This window comes from Dendrobates tinctorius, unplaced genomic scaffold (genome assembly GCF_039654945.1).
Source record: "Dendrobates tinctorius isolate UK_male_01 unplaced genomic scaffold, ASM3965494v1 ptg000126l, whole genome shotgun sequence".
In the NCBI taxonomy this organism is placed as follows: domain Eukaryota; kingdom Metazoa; phylum Chordata; class Amphibia; order Anura; family Dendrobatidae; genus Dendrobates; species Dendrobates tinctorius.
The window spans coordinates 1,399,774-1,422,621 of record NW_027361794.1 but is presented as its reverse complement, the minus strand read 5'-3'; the positions used below and the strand labels follow the sequence as shown (position 1 = coordinate 1,422,621).

General features: G+C 48.2%; 1 protein-coding gene across 1 annotated transcript; it reads left to right on the top strand.

Annotated features, from left to right (window-relative positions):
- Positions 1 to 2,336: 2,336 nt before the first annotated feature.
- Positions 2,337 to 22,061, top strand: LOC141047157 (oocyte zinc finger protein XlCOF7.1-like). The gene is made up of 7 exons (XM_073542115.1): positions 2,337 to 2,588; positions 11,871 to 11,984; positions 14,832 to 15,011; positions 15,095 to 15,218; positions 15,302 to 15,399; positions 15,492 to 15,582; positions 21,353 to 22,061. The coding sequence occupies exons 1-7, from the start codon at positions 2,337 to 2,339 to the stop codon at positions 21,880 to 21,882; spliced, it is 1,389 nt and encodes a 462-aa protein (XP_073398216.1). The 3' UTR covers positions 21,883 to 22,061.
- Positions 22,062 to 22,848: the final 787 nt, after the last annotated feature.

The following is a 22,848-nucleotide window of genomic DNA, read 5'->3' as shown; positions in this document are numbered from 1 at the left end:
TGACACCCAATTATACGCTTCTTCTCCTGACATCACGCCAGCCTTTCTAGAAAACACTGGCGATTGTCTAAACGCTGTGTCTAATATCATGTCCTCACTATATCTGAAACTGAACCTGTCAAAGACTGAACTCCTTGTGTTTCCTCCCGCTACTAATGTACCTACACCCGACATTGCCATTTCTGTCTGTGGTTCCACTATTACTCCCCAGCAACATGCCCGCTATCTTGGGGTCATACTTGATTCCGAGCTTTCCTTTGCCCCCCACATTCGATCACTGGCTCGCTCTTGTCATCTGCACCTCAAAAACATTTCTAGAATTCGACCTTTTCTTACTTTTGACTCTGCAAAAACTCTTACTGTTTTAATTATTCATTCTCGTCTCGACTATTGTAACTCTCTTCTAATCGGTCTCCCTCTTACAAAACTCTCCCCTCTCCAATCTGTCTTGAATGCTGCAGCCAGGATCATATTCCTCACCAATCGTTACACCGATGCCTCTACCTTGTGCCAGTCATTACACTGGCTACTCATCCACTCCAGAATTCAGTATAAACTTATTACCCTCACCCACAAAGCCCTCCATGGCTCAGCACCACCCTACATCTCCTCCCTTGTTTCAGTATACCACCCTACCCGCGCCCTCCGCTCTGCTGATGACCTGAGGTTAGTATCCTCAATAGTCAGAACCTCCCACTCCCGTCTCCAAGACTTTACACGTGCCGCACCAATTCTTTGGAATGCACTTCCCAGGTCAATACGATTAGTCCCCAATCCCCACAATTTTAAGCGTGTCCTGAAAACGCATTTATTCAGACTGGCCTATCGCCTCAACACATTAACCTAACCTATCCCTGTGTGGCAGAGCCAAAAGTTTTACCATAACCAGGTTCCCAGCATCATGTTCCCACATGCTTTATGCATCCATTAGCCCTCTGTGTCTGTACTGTTACACACTTAACATTATGGCTGGTCCATACAATCAAGGCAACTGTTACCACCCACCTTTCGTGTCTACCTCTTTCCTCATAGACTGTAAGCTTGCGAGCAGGGCCCTCACTCCTCTTGGTATTTGTTATAATCTACTGTATGTGATTATTGTTATGCTGTAATGTCTATTGTCTGTACAAATCCCCTCTGAAATGTAAAGTGCTGCGGAATATGTCGGCGCTATAAAAATAAAATTTATTATTATTATTATTATTATTTGAATATTTACTGCATAATTATTGTTCAACGTTCTTTTTCGTTTTAGTGTACCCCATAATTAAGATCCGGGAAGATCGAAACGTCGGGTATTTTTGATTGTACATATCCTAATCTTGTTTGGGCACATTCTTTGATGGATTGGACACTTTGAATAAAATTACGAATTTTTGCCTACTATCAAGTTATTGAGTGCGGTGAATCATTTGTTCTATTCATGTTTAGGGCCCCAGTGGTCCAATTCACCAGCACCTATCTCTTCTAATACGACCTGAGTGCACACCATTCCTAAATATTGGTCTTTAACAAGAAGGAGGCGGAGGTCCTGCCCCCGCATCGGCCCTACGATTGCCCAATCAACCTTGTCCCCGGTTCGACTCCACCCCGTGGTCGGATCTATCCACTATCCCCCTCCGAGACTCTGGCCATGACAAAATATATCCAAGAAAACATGGCCAGAGGCTTTATTCATAAGTTGTCTTCGCCTGCAGGAGCAGGTTACTTCTTTGTTAAGAAGAAGGATTGATCCCTTTCGGCCCTGCATTGACTACCGGGGTCTCAATGATATCACCATCAAAAACAAATACCCGCTGCCTCTCATTCCGGAGCTATTCGACCGCCTACGGGGAGCACGGGTCTGCACGAAATTGGATCTCCGAGGGGCCTATAATCTGATTCGCATTCATTCCGGAGACGAATGGAAGACCGCTTTCCAGGTCACCACCTGACAGCACACTGGAGGATGTCCTTCTCACCCGGAGTGGGACAAGAAACCACGAGAGTTCAAAAGGATCCTCCCCCCTACCATCCCTCAGTGTTTTTCCTGTCCCACTGTGGATAGGAATGACGAGAGGAATATCCGACCGTTCCATGCAGATGGTCAGGATCGGGGGGCCCAGCCTTTTCCCTTCCTACCTGGAGAGATCTGCAGCTGACACCCGACAGAGGGTCCCTCAGCTATCCCGGTGTAGTGCTGCTCCCGGATGTAAAGTCGCTTCCTCCTTATGGGGGCTCTCGACTCTGGACTCCACCACTGCCAGACCGCCTCTGGGAGCCCACTGAGCCCACAAGCGGCTCACTGACAGTTACCGCGCCTTCCCCCACCTGCTCCAGGGAACTTGGGAGTCGCCATGCCCGGAGACAGAGGCATGCAGCAGCAGGCGCGCGGCATAGACCGAGGGCACCGCAGCAGTCGCCCCCATCCAGACGCGCAGGCTGGGGCGCGCAGAAGGTACTTCCAGCAGGAGCGGGTCGAGGGCCGGGGGCGCGTCGTCAGCCGGGGACACGTCACTTCCGGTCGCGTCACTTCTGGTCGCATCATCGGCCGGGGATGCGTCACTGCCGGTCGCGTAGCTGCAAAGCCCTCTGACAGCGACCGCCCGGTACCACAAACCGCAGCGGCATAGACCCACCAGGGAAGTGGGCAGGCGTCCGTAGGAACGGATCAACATCGCAGCTACAAGGTGGTACGCAGGCTCTGCTCAGGGGGGCCAGGAAGGAGACACGTCTCCACTTAAAGGTCTGTGTCTCCACAGTGGCCGACAGACAGCGGCGATCTCCATCATTACCAATGGAGGACCAGGCTAAGACGGAGACGGGAGCAGAGAGCCAGGGTCACGTGAGTAACCTCTGAAGAGGTCACTGCAAAGCCCATAATGATAGACCCTACAGAACCCATATTTTATATGTTCTAGGTGGGAGCCTCTACTTCTGAAAGGACCCTAAGCGGAAGGATAAGAAGTGTCCAGTTTGCTCTAAGAAGCTAAAGGACACGTGGCAAAAGACCCTCTGTGATGCATGTGCAAAGCGTATAGTGGGGGAGGAGCAGGCTACTTTCATGTCTAACATGAGAGCGATAATCAGAGAGGAAGTCCAGGCCTCGGTATCCGGTCTAGCCACTTCCCAGACCCCGCAGGCGAATCCCCAGTCATCCAGAAAAAGACAGAGGGAGTCGGATACGTCTTCTGAAGACATTCTGTCTGAGTCAGACGCAGAGGAGGAGGAGATCAGAGAGCACCCGGAAAGGGGAAGGAAATATCTGTTTTTGTCTGGGGATACAGACGAACTATTGGGAGCTGTACAGCAGACTATGCAGATCAAGGAACCCACTCCTTCCCTCTCAATTCAGGATGAAATGTTTGGGGGGATTGCGCTCCCAGACTTCAATGGTCTTCCCAGTAAATACCCCTATACGGGCAATGATACTGGAGGAATGGGAAGAGGCAGAGAAAAGGTTAACTATCCCCAGAGACTTTAGGTTGCGTCTGCCGTTTGACCCGGAAGAGGTCAAAGTCTGGGAGGAGGTCCCAAAATAGACATCCCCGTAGCAAAGGTGTCAAAGAAGACGGCAATTCCGTTCGAGGATTCCTCAAGCTTGAAGGAACCCCTCGGAAGGCAGGTGGGCTCTTAAAAAGGGCCTGGGAAAGCTCAGCGGCGGTCATAAAGATGAATATAGCTGCAACATCAGTAGCACGCTCCATGCATCTATGGAGAGATGACCTGGAAGAGCATTTGTCAGATAGAACCCCGAGGGAAACCATTCTGAAGTCCCTCCCTTTACTTAAGTTAGCTACTGGGTTTTTGGCCGACGCCTCGGCAGAATGAGTTAGGTTCACGGCCAGGAGCCAGGCCTTGTCCAACACAGCCAGAAGGGCTATCTGGCTTAATAGTTGGGCGGGCGACATGCAATCAAAAAATAAACTGTGCTCAATTCCCTTCTCGGGGGGCAGGGTCTTCGGGCCTGTGCTCGATGACATCCTGGAAAAAGCATCAGATGAAAAAAAGGGGTTCTCTGAAGAGAAGCGTAGGAGATACCAGCCCTTTCGTAGACCCCGTTACAACCAGAGAACGGATTACAGGGGGAAGGGGAAGTCAGGTCGATGGAGCTACCCCAAAGGAGGCGAGGGTAGAAATAGGAACAGAGATAACATCTTTTCCGGCCCCGGGTCCAGCTCCCGGAAAAAATGACTCCACCAGAGTAGGGGGGCGATTGCTCAAGTTTGCAGGAGAATGGCAGAAAATTACCTCCAGCCCCTGGGTACTACAGATCATCTCTCAGGGGTACAAGATAGAATTCAACTCCCTGCCCCCGAACAAGTTTTTAGTCACCAGTTCGCGTCTCAGTTCAGCTTCCCCCATGTGGTTGGACATTCAGGATCTCCTACACATGGGAGCGGTCACTCCGGTTCCCACCCAGGAAGAAAGCAGAGGGCACTACTCAAGCCTCCTTGCAAAAAAAAAACACTCGGGGGAAAACAGAACCATAATAAACCTCAAACCCCTAAACAAATGGGTAACATACAGACGCTTCAAAATGGAATCAATAAGATCTACGATTCCATTCCTGGGGAAGGGAGCAGTAATGTGCACGTTAGATTTAAAAAACGCGTATTATCATGTTCCTATCCACCCGGATCACCAAAAGTACCTCAGATTCGCGGTCGAAAGAGACAGCACGATTTACCATTATCAGTTTCGCTGCCTACCCTTCGGCCTTGCGTCAGCCCCAAGAGTCTTCACAAAGATAATGATAGAGGTAGTAGCCTACTTAAGGGACCGGAAGATTTTGATGGTCCTGTTAGCCGATTTGGCAGCCCAGCTCAGGGCCGACTGTCAGTCCTTGATCTCCACGCTGCAGAGTGTAGGATGGATCATAAATTGGTCAAAGTCAGATCTTATACCAAAGCCCAGAATTAAATTCTTGGGGGTCATGCTAGACTCAGAAAGAAGAATGTCTTATCTACCAACCGAAAAGCAGACCCTGATGCCGAAGAAGATCCGGCAATTCTCAAAGAATTGGGTATCGATCAGGGACGCAATGATAGTCCTGGGGCTGATGACTTCATGCATTTCCTGTGTCAGATGGAGTCAGTTCCACTCCCGCGACCTGCAACGCACAGTCCTAGCATCCTGGGACAGAAGGCAGGGCTCACTGGACAGCAAGATACTGTACTGTTGACCCCCCAAGCCAGAAGATTGCTATTGTGGTGGACCATTCCGAGAAACCTAAAGAGGGGTGTCTCATGGGTTCAGTCTCCGGAGGTTGTAGTAACAACGGACGTGAGTCTATTCAGCTGGGGCGGACATTTCGCAGGGAGGTACTACCAGGGGCGATGGAGTCCGGAGGACAGCAACAGGTCCTCCAACGTCAGAATTACATGCAGTCTGGAAAGTATTGCTCGTCGCCGGGTCTCACGTGAAGAACAGACATGTCATAATTATGTCAGACAATACCACAACAGTGGCCTTTCTCCATCACCAGGGCGGACCAAGACACCCAACACTTCAGGGCTTAGCGGATCAGATTTTCAGATGGGCAGAAAAGGAGGTCCTCTCAATCTTGGCCATGCATTTGGAGGGCTCTCGGAACCAAATCGCAGACTTCCTCAGCAGGAAAAGGATAACTGCGACAGACTGGGAGCTCAACAACAAAGTGTTCAGAAGCCTGTGCGATCGTTGGGGACAACCGGCAATAGACCTGTTCGCGGACAAAGGGAACGCAAAGCTCAGGACCTTTTACTCCCTGAACCCCCTGGGAAATCTGGCAGGAATAGATGCCCTATCACAATCTTGGAGCAGGGGACTGTTGTACGCCTTCCCGCCCCTAGTCCTCATTTCACGGGTCCTCAGGAAAATCTGCGAGGACAGAGCCAGGGTCATACTGGTGGTTCCCTACTGGCCAAGAAGAAGGGCCTGGTCCTACATCAAAGACCGGAGGCTTTCCAGTTGTCAGCCTGGATCCTGAGCGGCAGGTCCTAAGAGCAAGGGGGCTATCGGACGAAGTTATTTCTACCTTACAAGCCAGTAGGAAACCCGTGACCGCAGCGATATATAACAAGATCAGGCAAAAGTTCTGCAGCTTTTGTGGAGAGGCGACAGTCGGAACTGACCAGCCCAACATCCCGAAGATACTTGATTTCTTGCAGGAAGGGTTCAGAAAGGGCCTTAGACCCAGCACTCTGAGAGTGCAGATAGCAGCCTTGAGCGTGTTCTATGACACAGCTCTTTCATCACATCCATGGGTAGCCCGGTTCTCGAGAGCGGTGAAAAGGCTTAAACCCCTAATTAGGAAGAGCATACCACCCTGGGACCTTAACCTAGTCCTCAATACGTTATGCAAACAGCCATATCAGCTAGGGGCAGAGATAAATATCGGTAATCTCTCTCTCAAAACAGCCTTTCTGGTGGCAGTCACCTCAACCAAAAGGTTAGAACTACAGGCCTTATCAACCCAAGATCCCTATTTACAGGTGTTTAGTGACTGTTTAGTCCTAAGACTTGACCTGGCTTTCCTGCCCAAAGTTATCTCAAACTCTAACATGAACCAGGAAGTAGTACTCCCTTCCTTTTTCCAGTCTCCCAAGAATAGCAGGGAAAAAGCCTACCATAATTTGGACGTAAGGGAAACTGTACTCAGGTACCTGGACGCCACCAGACCCTGGAGGCAGGATAGCAACCTTTTCGTCCAATACAGAGGCCCCAACAAGGGGAAGAAAGCGTCAAAATCAACAATAGCAAGGTGGATTAGATCCACTATTAGCATGGCATACAGAGCGCAGGGTCAGATTCCCCTGGGGAACCTTAGAGCCCACTCAACTAGGGCCATGGCCGCTTCATGGGCAGAAAGGGGGGGAGCTTCGGCAGAACAGATCTGCAGGGCAGCATCTTGGACCAGTCTTAGTACTGTCTCCAAGCACTAAAAACTAGACATAACATCCACACAGCTTACTTTTGGGAGAAAGGTACTCCACGCAGTGATCCCACCCTAAGACCAATATACTTTGGTACTACTCCAGTGTGCTGTCAGGTGGTGACCTGGAAAATGGTAATTAGACCTTCCGGTAATTGTGTTTCCAGGAATCCATCCTGACAGCACTGTTAGATCCCTCCCGATAATACTTTCCATACAACTGTGATGTAACATGTGTATGAAGAATGTTGGTTTGAATAAAAACTATGTTTGCATCCATCCAGATGTGTTACTTTGTGAGATCACTGAGGGATGGTAGGGGGAGGATCCTTTTGAACTCTCCTGGTTTCCTGTCCCACTCCGGATGAGAAGGACGTCCTCCAGTGTACTGTCAGGATAGATTCCTGGAAACACAATTACCGGTAGGTCTAATTACCGTTTTCAATACCCGAGATGGCCACTATGAATATTTGGTCATGCCCTTTGGCCTGTGCAATGCTACCGCAGTGTTCCAGGAGTTTGTCAACGATGTGTTTCGAGACTTTCTCTACTCCTGTGTGGTGGTGTTTTCCTCGGACCTGGCTACCCACAGAAAAGACGTCCGCCAAGTCTTACTACGTTTAAGAGAGCATCGACTCTGTGCCAAACTCGAGAAGTGCGCCTTCGAGCAGTCCTCCCTGCCGTTCTTGGGTTATATCATTTCTGACTCTGGCCTACGTATGGACCCTGGAAAAGTGTCAGCGTGCTCAAATGGCCGTGTCCCCAGGGAATCAAGGCGATCCAACGATTCCTTGGTTTTGCTAATTACTACCGGCAGTTTATTCCACACTTTTCTACCTTGACCGCTCCTATCTCCGCCTTAACCCGTAAGGGAGCCAACCCTCACCTCTGGTCACGGAAAGCTGAAAATGCCTTTCAAACCTTGAGACAAGCTTTTGCTATAGCGCCCGTACTCCATCGTCCTGAAGTTAACAAACCCTTTATCCTCGAGGTAGATGCATCGGCCATTGGAGCCGGGGCAGTTCTTTCCCAGAGATCTTCCTTCGGTCGACTGCTCACCTGCAGTTTCTTTTCTAAGATGTTCTCTACCGCAGAGAGAAACTACGCCATTGGTGACAGAGAGCTGCTCGCCATCAAATTGGCCTTGGAGGAGTGGCGGTATCTTCTGGAGGGGGCTGTACATCCGTTTAAAATCTACACTGACCATAAGATTAAATCAAAAAACAAGATCCAACAAATAATTTTGAAGTGCCAAAATACAATACTACAACCCGTCTGTCCCACTCTTTCTTCATGTTATATTTTGTACTCATAAGCCGATTATGTGTCTTATCACAGAGATTTCATCAGTTGTTTGTTTTAATGTGTTTTCAATAAAATATATGTTTTATTATGAATTTGTATAGTGCTATTTCTGTTCCTGGATAATTCACACTATCAGTGGGACAGACGGGTTGTAGTACTCCCCACAAAAACCTGGCATACATCCTGTCAGCACAGAGGCTATTCTTTGCCCGGTTCGATTTTGAGCTTCATTTCCGTCCCGGTGACAAGAATCTCAAAGAAGATGCTTTATCCAGGTCCTTTCTGGTCTCTGATAATGAGGAAGAGCCATCACACATTGTAGACCCCAGTAAAGTTATCATGGTTGCACCCATTAGCTTGACTTCATTGCCGCCGGGTAAGACCTTTGTGCAAGAAAGCGAGAGGAAGCGAGTGTTACGCTGGGGTCATGCCTCCAAGCTAGCCGGCCACGTGGGCCTCAAGAAAACGTTCCTTCTCATCTCTCGTTTCTATTGGTGGCCATCTGTTCTTCAAGATGTCCGAAGTTTTATCGCCTCCTGCCCGTCGTGTGCCAGAAACAAAGTCCCTCGGCACCTACCCTCTGGACTCTTACATCCGCTTCCGGTTTCTTCGGCTCCCTGGCAGCATGTCGCAATGGACTTTATTACTGATCTGCCTCGGTCTTCTGGCCACACCGTCATCTTGGTCGTGGTGGATCGATTTTCCAAGATAGCCCATTTTATTGCTCTGCCAGGTTTACCCTCTGCGCCCAAGTTGGCGAGGATCTTCGTCACCCATGTTTTCCGGATTCACGGCTTCCCCAAGCATATCGTTTCCGACAGAGGGGTTCAGTTCACCTCGCGGTTTTGGAGGGCCCTGTGCGGTATGATGGAAGGAACGCTGGACTTCTCCTCTTCCTATCATCCCCAGACCAACGGCCAGGCAGAATGTACAAATCAGATCCTTGTGACTTATCTCCGGCATTTTTCCAACGCCCACCAGAACTACTGGTCCAGCTTGCTCCCGTGGGCCAAATTCACCTACAACAACCATACCAGTAAATCCTCCTCCAAATCACCCTTCTTTATTGTCTACGGGCAACATCCTGTTATTCCTCTGCCGGTACCTCCTGTCTCGGGTGTGCCGGCGGCCGATCTTCTGACTGAGGAGTACTCCAGGGTCTGGCAGGAGACCAAAACCACGCTTGTTCGAGCTCAAGGCAGGATCAAGAGACATGCCGATAAAAAACGCCTGTATTCTCCACTGTACCAACCCGGAGATAAAGTATGGCTGTCTTCAAAATTTGTCCGTCTGAAGCAACCCTCGTATAAACTGGATCCTTGGTATATAGGTCCGTTTGAGGTCTTAGCTCGTATCAATGATGTGGCCTACAAGTTAAAACTTCCCACCTCGCTAAGGATTCCTAATTCCTTCCATGCTTCCCTATTAAAGCCTGTTATACTTAACCACTTTCATCCTTCCACTGGTTGCTCGCCCCCGCCTGTGTCCACACAGGATGTCTTTGAAGTTAAAGACATTCTCGCTATGAAAAGATCTAGAGGTAAGACCCTCTTCTTAATCAATTGGAAGGGTTTCGGTCCTGAGGAGAGATCTTGGGAGCCCCGGGAAAGCATCCAGGCTCCTCGTATTTTGGCCAGAGTCCTTTCCGGTCTTAAGAAGAGGGGGCGTAAGGAGGGGGTACTGTCACGCTCACCTCTTGTTCCACGGCTCCCGCTTGCCCTGCGGCTTCTGCGGCTGCTGCTCTGACCGCCGCTGCCGCAGCTTCCCCTGCCCTTGCTCCTGTCACCGCTGCTCTGGCCGCCTCTGCCGCGGCTCCCCCTGTCACAGCACCGGTGGTCCCGGCCGCCTCCCGTGTCTCCACGCCGCCCAGGGTTCCCCGGCGCTCCTGGTCTTCTCGGCCCGCCTCCACTGCAGGCGCCTGTCAATCAACTGCCTCTCTTCCTGTCCTGCGGTCGGCCGCTGTTGCCTTTCAGGTACGCAGGTACACACCTAGGCTCGCCCCCCTAGACTAAGGTGCCCTATCCCTTGGCCCCCATGATACTGCTGCACCCTGACCCGGAAGTCCTGCAGCGTGCCCTATATCATGCAGCCTCACCCTATGCTCTCTGCTTGACTATCAATTGTGGTTCACGTTTGATATCGGGTCCACACTCTCCTGCGTTCCTCCTGTCTCTGCACTTTGTACCTTTCCTGGTCCTCCACTACTTCCCTACTTGTGACCTCCCTGTGTTCCCTTCCAGGACCAGTCCGTTCCTGCTTTCGTCTGCCTGTTTCAGTGTCTCTCCCAGAATCCGTTCCTGCCTCCTCCCTTGCCGTCCACCTCCGTCCCCGCAGCTACAGCAGTCTCCCCTGTGGTTGTCGCCATCTCCCATCTGCTCGGCTGTACGTTCCCTGCCTGTGTCTCATTCCGGCTGTTCCCAGGTATCAGCTTTTGCGGCGATAGTCTCCCCTGGGTCTGCCCCTAATACTCCCTGTAACGGGGGTGGTACACCTGGCCAGCTTGCCCGAGGGAGGTTCGTCGTCACGGTCCTGAGGGTTCAACTCCCGGAGCTCTCCAGTCTCACAGTCTGCTTCATTTTAGCATATTTATTAATGACCTTGTAGGGGGCATAGAGAGAAGAATTTCAATATTTGCAGATGACACTAAGCTCTGCAGGGTAATCAATACAGAGGACAATTTTATATTACAGGAGGACTTTTGTAAACTAGAAGCTTGGGCTGATAAATGGCAAATGAGCTTTAGTGGGGATAAATGTAAGGTCATGCACTTGGGCAGAGGAAATAAGATGTATAATTATGTGCTTAATTGTAAAACACTGGGCAAAACTGTCACTGAAAAAGACCTAGGTGTATGGGTGGACAACAAACTCACATTTAGTGGCCAATGTCAGGCAGCTGCTGCAAAGGCAAATAAAATAATGGGATGCATTAAACAAGGCATAGATGCTCATGAGGAGAACATAATTTTACCTCTATACAAGTCACTAGTGTGACCACACTTAGAATACTGTGTACAGTTCTGGTCTCTGGTGTATAAGAAAGACATAGCTGAACTGGAGCGGGTGCAGAGAAGAGCGACTAAGGTTATTAGGGAACTGGGGGGGTCTGCAATACCAAGACAGGTTATTACACTTGGGGTTATTTAGTTTGGAAAATCAAAGGCTTAGGGGTAATCTTATTACAACGTATAAATATATGCGGGGACAGTACGAAGACCTTTCTAATCATCTTTTTACTCTTAGACCTGTGACAGGACAAGGGGGCATCCTCTACGTCTGGAGGAAAGAAAGTTTAAGCATACTCACAGATGCGGATTCTTTACTGTAAGAGCAGAGAAACTATGGAACTCTCTGCCATATGATGTTGTAATGAGTGATTCCCTAATAAAATTTAAGAAGGGACTGGATGCCTTTCTTGAAAAGTTTAATATTACATGTTATACACACTAGTTTGTTTAATATTGCGTAGATCAAGGGAGCTAGTCTGATTGCCGTATGTGGAGTTAGGAAGGAATTTTTTTCCCCAATGTGAAGCTCACTGTTTGCCACATGATTTTTTTTTTGCCTTCCTCTGGATAAACATGTTAGGGAAAGTTAGGATAGGATATGGGTTGAACTAGATGGACTTAAAGTCTTCCTTCAACCTTAATAACTATGTTACTATGCTGCAGATTTCCCAGCTGGGAACTCATGAGGAGGCTAGTTCCACTGAGGAGGAGGAGAGACATGAGCTGGAATATGAGGAGTTTGAAACCCTGATGGAAGGTGGGCCCGCTATTCTTAGTGTGGGAAAGATGTGTGATGTCCCAGCCTGTGACTCTGACCCAGACACCACCAGGATAACCCAGTGTGCCGCAGGGAAATGTATCATCCCTGTCCATAAGAACTTGTCCATGTGTCTGTAGCTAAGTGGACCTTCCCTATGACTGCATTGGCCAGAGCACAGCTGATATTCTGTAATACGTGCTTATGTAATGCAGGGATGGCATACCAAAAAAAATAGTACGGTGCCTTTCTTGGTTCGCACACACAGTATAATGTTCCTAGAAATCCTCCATCCCCAATTTTTGTTGTTCTTGGTGTTTTCCATATGGAAGCCTACAAGAAAATGCTAAACACATCATATCCATAGGAAACAATCTCTGTACATGGAGACATTGGCCTCAGATATCTCCTGTCTTGTTCTTGCAAAAAATCTTTTATAAAAGCCTCAAACTTCTGTGTGTGACTCAGACCTGAGATCTAACGTGATAGAAGATTACAGTGCGGGGAAGACGGGAAACCTTCATATAGACGGCCGGTGGGGATGGTGTCAGTGACGGACTCTGGCCAAATATGTTTCTAGAGCCGTAGTAGAAGATGAAGATGTCGTCCTCATCATAGAATCGTAGAGTTGGAAGGGACCTCCTGGGCCATCTGGTCCAACCCCCTGCTCAAAGCAGGATTCGCTAAATCATCCCAGTCAGATGTCTGTCCAGCCTCTGTTTGAAGACTTCCATTGAAGGAGAACTCACCACTTCTCGTGGCTGCTGTTCCACTCATTGATCACTCTGTCAAAAAGTTTTTTTCTAATATCTAATCTGTGTCTCCTCCCATTCAGTTTCATCCCATTGCTTCTAGTCTTTCCTTGTGCAAATGAGAATAAAGTTGATCCTTCTACAATGTGACAGCCCTTTAGATATTTGTGGACAGCTATTAAGTCTCCTCGCAGTCTTCTCTTTTGCAAACTAAACATTCCCAAATCCTGCAACCTTTCCGCATAAGACAGGGTTTGCAGACCGGTCACCATTCTTTTCGCTCTTTTCTGAACTTGCTCCAGTTTGTTGATGTCTTTTTTTAAAATGTGGTGCCCAAAACTGGACACAATATTCCAGATGAGGTCTGACCAAAGAGGAGTAGAGGGAAATAATGACTTCACGTGATCTAGACTGTATGCTTCTGTTAATACATCCTAGAATTGCATTTGCCTTTTTTGCTGCTGCATCACACTGTTGACTCATATTCAGTCTGTGATCTATTAGTATACCCAAGTCTTTTTCACATGTGCTGTTGCTTAGGCCTATTCCTCCCATTCTGTTTATGCTTTTTTCATTTTTATTGCCCAGATGTAGTACTTTGCATTTTTCCCTGTTAAAAACCATTCTGTTAGTTGCTGCCCACTGCTCCAGTTTATTTATTCTTTTTGAATCCTCTCTCTCTTCTCTAGTATTAGCTATCCCTCCTAGCTTTGTGTCATCAGCAAATTTAATCAGTTTACCCTCAATTCCTTCATCTAAATTATTGATAAAGATGTTGAACAATACAGGGCCCAGGACAGAGCCCTGTGGTACCCCACTTGAGACATTCTTCCAACTGGATGTGCAGCCATTTACGACCACTCTTTGGGTCCGATTACTAAGCCAGTTATGAATCCACCTAACAGTTGCCTTGTCCATTCCATACTTAGTCATTTTTTCAATAAGTATTGTATGAGATGCTTTGTCAAATGCTTTGCTGAAGTCAAGATATACTATATCTACAGCATTTCCTTGATCCACACAATCAGTGACTCCGTCATAGAAGGAAATTAAGTTAGTCTGACATGACTTATTAGTTACAAACCCATGCTGACTCTGTTTAACCACTTCATTCTTATCCAGATACTGACATACATGTTGTTTAATAATTTGTTCAAAGATCTTTCCTGGTATAGAAGTCAGACTCACCGGCCTATAGTTGCCTGGGTCCACCTTCTTCCCCTTTTTGAAGATAGGAACAACATTTGCTCTTCTTCAGTCTTCTGGGACTTCTCCTGTTCTCCAAGAATTTTCAAAGATTATGGAGAGGGGTTCAAAAATTTCTTCTGCTATCTCCTTCAGTACTCTGGGGTGTAATTCATCTGGACTTGGAGACTTGAATTCATTTAGGTTAGCTAAGTGTTTCCTCACTATCTTTCTGTTTATAGATATCCTGGATTCTTCTATTCACTTAATAGGATAGTGAAGAACAGTTGATGTTACATTTCCTTTCTGAGAGAAAACAGATGCATGAAGTAGTTATTTCTCCTGTCACGTGTAATGAATATCTCCTGCAGTATTGCTAATGCCAATTCCAGTGTCGGTAAATGAGACGAGAATTAGCGTTATGGAAGATGAGTCTATGAGAAACGTATTCAGCTGCCGACTCCGAGGAAGAAACTGCTTGTTGTCTGTGGCCTAAAATATAAAGGTTTTATTACTAGGTGTAAAGAAGAAAACTAAATACTGTAATAATAATAATAATAAATCTCCTCATATGTTTCCCTTATTATCTCCAGTAATTGTATTATTACACAGGATTTTTATGATGTTACATCGGCTCATCTTCTCATTCAGGTCTCTACAATATCGGATCCTCTCAGTGAAGATCTTCTATAGAAGAGAATTTTCCTGATTTACCCATCAAGGATGGATATGGACAGAGACAAGATGGCAGAGAGGATATTACACCTCACCCTAGAGATCCTCTTCCAGCTTACTGGAGAGGTGGGAGATCCTGATGACGTCACATTACATCATTCTTATCTATGGGAATAACAGATGGACAGAACTGGAGAGGTGAGGACTCTGGAAATGTCTGTAGTGAGATTTATTAATGTGTCTCTCCATTACCAGGATTACACAGTAGTGAAGAAGACCTCTAGTGAGCGCAGTCAGGACCCTGGGTCTGAGGGATGGGGAAGACCCCTGAGCCCAATCACAAGGCCTACACCTCACTGCCTGATACATGAGGACATTAATGACCAGAAGATCCTAGAACTGATCTACGAGATGACTGAGCTGCTGACTGGAGAGGTGACACTGCTGGGAATGCTGGGACATTATACAGCAACGCTATGAAGGGATTGGGGGGATGACTGTATCATTGTATGTGTCAGGTTCCTATAAGGTGTCAGGATGTCGCCGTCTATTTCTCCATGGAGGAGTGGGAGTATTTAGAAGGACACAAAGATCTGTACAAGGACATCATGATGGAGGTTCCCCAGCCCCTCACATCACCAGGTAATGAACAGGACTAAATACACACGGCCTATAATTATCTCTATGTAAAGAATGAATTCAGTCCCTGTATGTGTTTCCTCCAGATGTATCCAGTAAGAGGACAACACCAGAGAGATGTCCCCATCCTCTTCTTCCACAGGACTGTAAACAAGAAGATCCCAATGTTCCTCAGGATCATCAGGTAGATGGAGAGAAGGTGGAGATGGCAGGATTACAGCTGATCATAGATGTGACTTCTCCATCTGTCTGTGACTTTTACAATATTTGTTTCAGGGTGAAGATCTGACCCATATTAATACTACAGAGACATATGTGAGGGGTGATGAGCGGTGTAAAGAGGAGATTCCTACAGATAGCCGCCCAGGTGAGTAGTAACCACTAAATGCAGATTACTCACAGATTCTTCTCAGTCACTGACTGTGGCTGCTTTATCGGTGGTGTAGTCCGGCCATATCACAATTGTGTGATCACCATTTTGCCTTTAGACCACAATATTCTCCTCCATCTGAAAATGTTAAAATTACTTTGCGAAATTGTGAAAGTCGCTGATTGTTACCTTCGCAAATCTGTAAACTATAAAGCCGAGGCATAGCTAGGGTTTTGCTTTAGGGGGGGCGAAACTTCTGAGTGGGCCCCTAACAAGGTAACTTCGATTACAACTCGGTGACGCACACTAATAGTGGATGTAGAAGATGACTGCGCTGTTACTGAAAATAATCCCAATATAAAGACCAACATGGATATTACATGGTCAGTGGTAAATACCATTCCTACAAAACATACAAATGATTACTGCACAGTTACACAGTTACAGTTGCCTTACCGCTGACGTTCTTTCTGATGGAATCGTTCACTTTTCACGTCTTTTCCATCTGGCCCAGACCGACATGACAACTTCTCCAGCCACGACTCTGCTACGGAGAATACAACAAAGACATGTTTCACTTCTCATATTCCAGCCCCATCACCATCTATCCCCAACCTGCACAAACTCCTCATCCTGCTGCTACCCCAATACTGAGCCGCTGCTGCCGTATGTGTCCCTATTACTGCACCTGATACCCCCATGCTGAGTGGCTGCTGCCGTATGTGTCCCTATTACTGCACCTGATACCCCAATACTGAGCCGCTGCTGCCGTATGTGTCCCTATTACTGCACCTGATACCCCCATGCTGAGCCGCTGCTGCTGTATGTGTCCCTATTACTGCACCTGATACCCCAATACTGAGCCGCTGCTGCTGTATGTGTCTCTATTACTGCACCTGATACCCCAATGCTGAGCCGCTGCTGCCATATGTGTCCCTATTACTGCACCTGATACCCCAATGCTGAGCCGCTGCTGCCGTATGTGTCCCTATTACTGCACCTGATACCCCAATGCTGAGCCGCTGCTGACGTGTCCCTATTACTGCACTGATACCCCAATACTGAGCCGCTGTTGCCATATGTGTCCCTTTTACTGCACCTACTGTGTGGTTCTGTGTGACCTCTAAATGCTAAAGCATCCCTCTATAATATAGTAATGCCGGGTGCAATTGCCCTAGAAAACAGTGCCCACATATTGTCTCCTAGAATGTAATATTGCCCTCTGTGTGCCCCGTTTGACAGTCATTGTAACCTGAGTTCCCCTATAACAATAAGTGCCCACTTTACATTTATTAATGTCCTGAGTCCCCCCATGTACAGCTCCCCTATACACAGTAATATGCCCCCTCACTGTATACATACTGACCCCTTAGTATCCCCCAATGATGGCTCCAACACTGCATGATTGCCCCCTCAATAATCTCCACATTGTATGATGGCCCCCTAGATAGCCTCCATATAGTATAATACACCAGATAGTCCTCAATATAGTATAATGCAGCCCCCATAGGCAGACTCTACAGTATAATGCAGCCCCCCCATGGGCAAAGTCAATAGTATATTTCAGCCCCCCATAAGCAGACTGTAATGTAAGGCAGCACCCCCCCAACCCCCCTATAGGCAGCCTGTAATATAAGGCAGCACCCCCCATTCACTCCATACACCTTGGACACATAAGGCTCCGCTCTGTACACCCCGTAGACACACGTTTCCGCTCCGTACACCTTGTACACAAACAGCTCTGCTCCGAACACCTTGTACACAAACAGTTCCGCTCACCCCATACATACGCGGCTCCGCTCCTCCGTACACATCATACATGCATATCTCTGCTTCGTACACCTTCTACACACACGGCTCCGCTCTGTACACCTCATACACACACAGCTCTGCTACATCCACCTGGTTGTAAACCCCTCCCGACCCCACACATAAACTTCACCTTATCCAGCACCAATGCATGACAACCAGCACAGCAGAGTCCTGCAGCCAGCCACTGAAGTCCCTGATCATGTGACCCCCTGACTCCGCCCCTTGTGTGACCTCATCACAGGTCCTGAACGCACAGATTAACTCAGGATAACATTGCTGGCTGTGAGCCCACTGCTGGCAGCGGGGGGGCCCCCCACTGCTTTCTCAGGGGCCCATAGCGGCTGGGCGGCAGAGTAGGGAGATCGATTCTCCCTGCTCTGCTGCAGAATGTAACTGTATGGGCGCGCTGTGCACGCCGATACAGTTACATTAGTGTAGCTCCGGTGGACCCCTTTAGAGAGCAGGGCCCGGGGCGACCGCCCCCTCTGCCCCCCCCGGTAGCTACGCTACTGTTATAAAGTCATATGACAGGATACGTAGAATGTGCTGACAACTTAGAAAATCACTTGAAAAAAAATGTTATGATGGGCCTGTAAGAAAATACAAAATCAGAAGTTGCAAAAATAATCCGTAAACGGGCAGGGGTCACAACAGGAAACAAATACACAAATCTGGAGCTGAGCACAGAGGACTGAACCAGAGGAGAACATGGCTGTATGTGGCAGATTCCAGCTATATGCTTCGAGCTTCAGTAGTGTGGTGCTTTCCAGTTGGCTGAAGCAGGGAGCAGATTACTCCAGCTGGACAGCTCACTCATCCATTCTGCTAGACTAGATGCTATTACTGGTCACAGGCACCCTAATTTTAGTGGCTGGATAGAGTTTGTGCCACCCAGAGCTTCTGGTTCCAACGTCTCTTCCATTACCAGCGACACCTGGAAAATGAATAAGGCTGCACCTGGTGACAGAAGCAGACATCGCAGGAGCAGATCCCAGAGGAGATGGGACTCACCATTTGCAGAAGCCCTAATATGTCAAAAGGGCAGAAAATCAGAGCAGTAGAAATATCCATGAAGTTGCAAAATTTGGGAAATTATAACCCTCAGTGAATTTATCCACAGGCTCTTTCTGGAAATTAGCACACAGTGGATGTTGGAGTGATAATTGCAAATATACCTTTTTATTACCCAGCACATAGCGCCCAGATTGTGCCCCAGGAGACACACACACTGTAAATTAAGTGGCTTCCTCTCATTATAGTAATGCCAAATACATGTGTAGGTGATAGCAGGTACGCAGGATGCAGTGACGAGACGTGAGACTGAGTTGTACTTTGGGAAGTAACTTTTATAAATTGAAGCCTCTAGGGCTATACTAAGCAACCAAAACAAAGTAACAGCTATTGTCCTCGCAGGGACTCAGCACAAACAAACACTATTAAAGAGAACATGACTAACCCGGCAAAGGCCGGTTACTATAGGGCCGCGGTATGGTCGACTACGGGTCCTTATTTCCTATAGTGTCACTTATCCGTCCTGACGTCCCTCGGCGTCTCTGATGAAGCTGTGGGGAGGTTGAACTGACTGACAGGTCTGCCTGTGGAGAAAGGCAGAGGGATAGCGCAGTATAGGCTGAGATACAGAGAAAGGGGTGTCATGTGGTAGTTTGACCATTAGAGAGCAGTGGGGAGTGTAGGAGAAAGTGACTGTGTAACTGCCATGGGTCGAGGTAACTGTCATTGGTCAAAGGTAACTGTCAGGTAATAGTGGGCGGAGCTACCAGGACTGGGAGTATAAAGGCTGAGGGAAGGTTCTGGAAGGTCCAGTCAGCCAGGGGAGCTCACTAGAGAGGAAGATCTACCGTAGGGAGAAAGACGGTAAAAGCCTTCAGACAGTGACTCACAGTGGAGACGGTCACGGGGGGTGACCCAAAAGGACACTAGCCGCAGACGGAGACGGTCTGGGGGTACCAAGTGGACAGTGTACTTTGATGGTGAAACGCTGTGGTGGAATTGCCTAGGGCAGCCACGGTGGGAAGAGCCACAAAGGACGCCACGACGGTGAAACTTAAAAGTGAAGGTACCCGTGTCTGTGAGCAAGAGAACAGTGAAATTCCTGTGATGAAGTGCGGTGGTCGTCAGAGAGGCGGCCAATAAAAACGGACCTGTTGAATATAACTCCTGTCTCTGTCTCGTGTCTGTCGGCGGCAAGAAGTGGATCACCCCCCCATTCCTGTTGGATGAGGACTCCCCTCGCCTATCCTACAAAGCTGCTTTGGCGCCGCAGCCGCTGGGCCCAGCTGCTGAAGATCTGGCGTAGTCTTTGGGCGCCCCAGCGCCCAGGAGGAGTTGGGGCACAAGAGGCCCTGAGGGAGTCCATTGATGAGGTAACCCCCTGTAAAAACAGCGGGGTTCCGCTCATTAGCGAGTTCAAGGAGACTCCAGTCTCCAAGCAGGGTTGTGTCGCAGTTACGAGGAGTGGCGGTTGGTAGGCCATGTGCACTGCCTGGGCCTGTGCAAATAGTCTCTCTGTAGGCGAGGAGCAGGGCCCAACTGCCGACTGCAGCGGGGTGATGGCAGCTGCGGGCGGTGATGAACATGCTGCAGCCACGGGCTGAAGCGGGGAGGCAGCGGGCAGGCCGCAACCACGGGCTGGAGTGAAGTGGCAGCGGTCGCGAGAGGCAGCGGACAGGCCGCAACGGGCTGGAGCACAGCGGCAATGGCTATGGACGACCGTGGACAGCTCGTGACCCCGGATTGTTGTGAAGCGGTAGTCTCTTGTCAGTAAGCTCGGCGCTTCCTCCCCGAAGGCCACTGTAAATCTCCCCTCTGCTGGTGGTCTCCTCTCTGGTCACCGTCTGTCGCTCTGGCTCTCTCACACCCCCACAGTCTCTTGCTCCGTATCTGCCGTTCCGCTAACTGACTCCCCTGCGTGCTCCCTGCCCCTTTTATACTCGCCCGTCCCCTTGCTGTTCTGTCACTCTCAGCCGTCCACTATCCTCCTCCATTCCCCGGGTACAGTTCCCTTAGGCACCTAGATGGCAGTCCCCTTGGTTCTGGCCCAGACACTCTCCCTACACATGGATGCTGTATAAGAGAAAACAAGGGCGGGGGCGCAGACATAGGGCTTCACCTGGTATAAATCAATTAAAATATAAAAGTACTCTGGAGTACTCACCCTTTATGGGTTGTGTTCAGACACAACCACTCTCAACGTTTGTTGCAGTCATATAGCTGCTGCAGAGCTCGTGCAGGTGGACAGCGTCCACTAGGTATCATAAGTTGAGGATCCAAGAAAAGCACTTCTGAGCATCCGCGCTGCTTTAGTGATAAGAATTCTTCAGAAATCCATATAAATCTTTCAAGTTCTTTATTATATGTACTACAGAAACTACGCGTTTCGAGGTGACAAACCGCACCTCTTCTTCAGGTTACAGTACAGAGTTTCAACTCTGTACTGTAACCTGAAGAAGAGGTGCGGTTTGTCACCTCGAAACGCGTAGTTTCTGTAGTACATATAATAAAGAACTTGAAAGATTTATATGGATTTCTGAAGAATTCTTATCACTAAAGCAGCGCGGATGCTCAGAAGTGCTTTTCTTGGATCCTCAACTTATGATACACATGGATGCTAACATTGGGATAGTAGATATTGCTGGATTGGTTTATGGAAGCCTTGTTGCTTTTTAAGAGCCTTTGAGCCACTAATGATGTGGAGACCTCTGTTTTTCCATTGACAGACGATGGACCTATGTAGAGACTTGTTTTTTATGAGATGAGTTGATGCTCTGCTGGTTCATCCTGTGATATTTTCTATTAGACTATGAACTCTCATTGTCTCAGTCAATGATTCAATATTTTATATAACTTGTCATTTTTACTAACAGTTTAAGTGGAAATATTAAAAAATGAAAAATTCAAGAATATTTTATCCAAAAATAATAGGTTTTATTCTTAGCAGATGACTGTACCAGGAGATCAGAGGGACAGCTGACATCTTCAGTTTTTAAACCGAAAGATTTTGAGATCCCACAGGATACAACTGAAGTGAATGCCATTACTTCATATATATCATCATCCCTTCACAGCAAAGATCAATCATCTGATTCCTTTAAACAGGTTCTGTCTTCTGATTCATTACCAATTACTGAGGAAAATCAAAGTCGCAAAATAAGCATTAAAAAACTTACTGGTCCTAAAGCAAAGAAGCCATTTTCACGTTCAGAATATGGAAACAGTTTTCCCCTAGAAAAGTCTTTTCTTAAGATTCACACAGCAGAGAATAGATTTTCCTGTTCAGAACGTGGGAAATGTTTTAACCAGAAAACGCAACTTGATGGACACCAGAGAACCCACACAGAGGAGAAGCCTTTTTCTTGTTCAGAATGTGGAAAATGGGGGGGTGTGGCCTGGCTTCTGCCACATGAAGAAGCAAGAGTCCTAAGCTCCCACAGAAACCCCACCAAAAAGCGTCAAAAGCGACTCTGAGACCCATTACTGGCCAGGATTAGCCTCCTACCTAAAGCCTAACTCACAGGGCTTAATTTGAGACCAAATTCAGTTCTCTAGACTAAAAAGATCTTGTGATAAGAAGATCTGAACATTTTGAGCTGGGAGCCCTCATGGTCACACCGCCATCTTAGACCCTGTTTGTACTGCGACCTGCGGCAGAAAACAGAGGAAGAAACTGTCTGTTCTCCCCCGGCTATCAGGAGGTCCCTTGCCTGCCAGCTGAAGAGCGGTTGGGACCTAGGATTTTGGGGCCGCAGCTGCGGAGCGGTCTTCTGGGGAGGTTGCGGTGTCTCATGCGCCGCCGGTTTCATAGCCGGAGCTCCTGCATCTACACATCATTACACTGCCAATCGCAACCAGGGCAGGGACCGGAGACTGACAGCGATCGCTCCGGGGACTTACCCGGACCACTGCTGAGGAAACTGCTGTGAAGGACAGACCCACCGGAGGACACTGCGCCTGGTCACGTGGAAGCGCCGGTGGAGAGGAACCGCGGGCCACTTCTACCCCCTGCAGCGTCGGGGGACGGAGACCGGAGTCTGGGTTCTTGATCACCGAAACTGCGTCACCAATCTGAAGCACAGTAGCGACACAGTAGTGTCAGCACCCTCCCTGCAAATAGGGGTACAAGGTAAGCCCGGTAACGGGATTCCCCTATGGACTATAACATTCTGCAAATATAGAGAGGGGGTTGTACCCTGGACTGGCCAGTGAGTGACTTTGCTGTGGAGTTTGATATAAACTATAATTGGGAAATCACTTCCCCAGCATTAACATATGAGAGAGAGACGGGGTTACTGCTTAAGCGAGGGGCATGTTGTGGAATTTCACAAAGTGTAACTTACACAGTTCAAGGTCCAAGAGACCGGGAGTCAAATTGTAGAATTATAGACTGCAGAGCGCAATTTTTACATAAAGTGGACGGGAGGTGCTATAGGTGAA

What these genes read in the sequence shown, in the direction of transcription:
- LOC141047157 (XM_073542115.1), top strand. Translation starts at nt 2,337, where the DNA reads ATGCCCGGAGACAGAGGCATGCAGCAGCAGGCGCGCGGCATAGACCGA. An exon ending in GTGGGCCCGCTATTCTTAGT is followed by an intron (nt 11,985 to 14,831) that starts GTGGGAAAGATG and finishes CTCCATTACCAG; the next exon opens with GATTACACAGTAGTGAAGAA. An exon ending in CTGAGCTGCTGACTGGAGAG is followed by an intron (nt 15,012 to 15,094) that starts GTGACACTGCTG and finishes TGTATGTGTCAG; the next exon opens with GTTCCTATAAGGTGTCAGGA.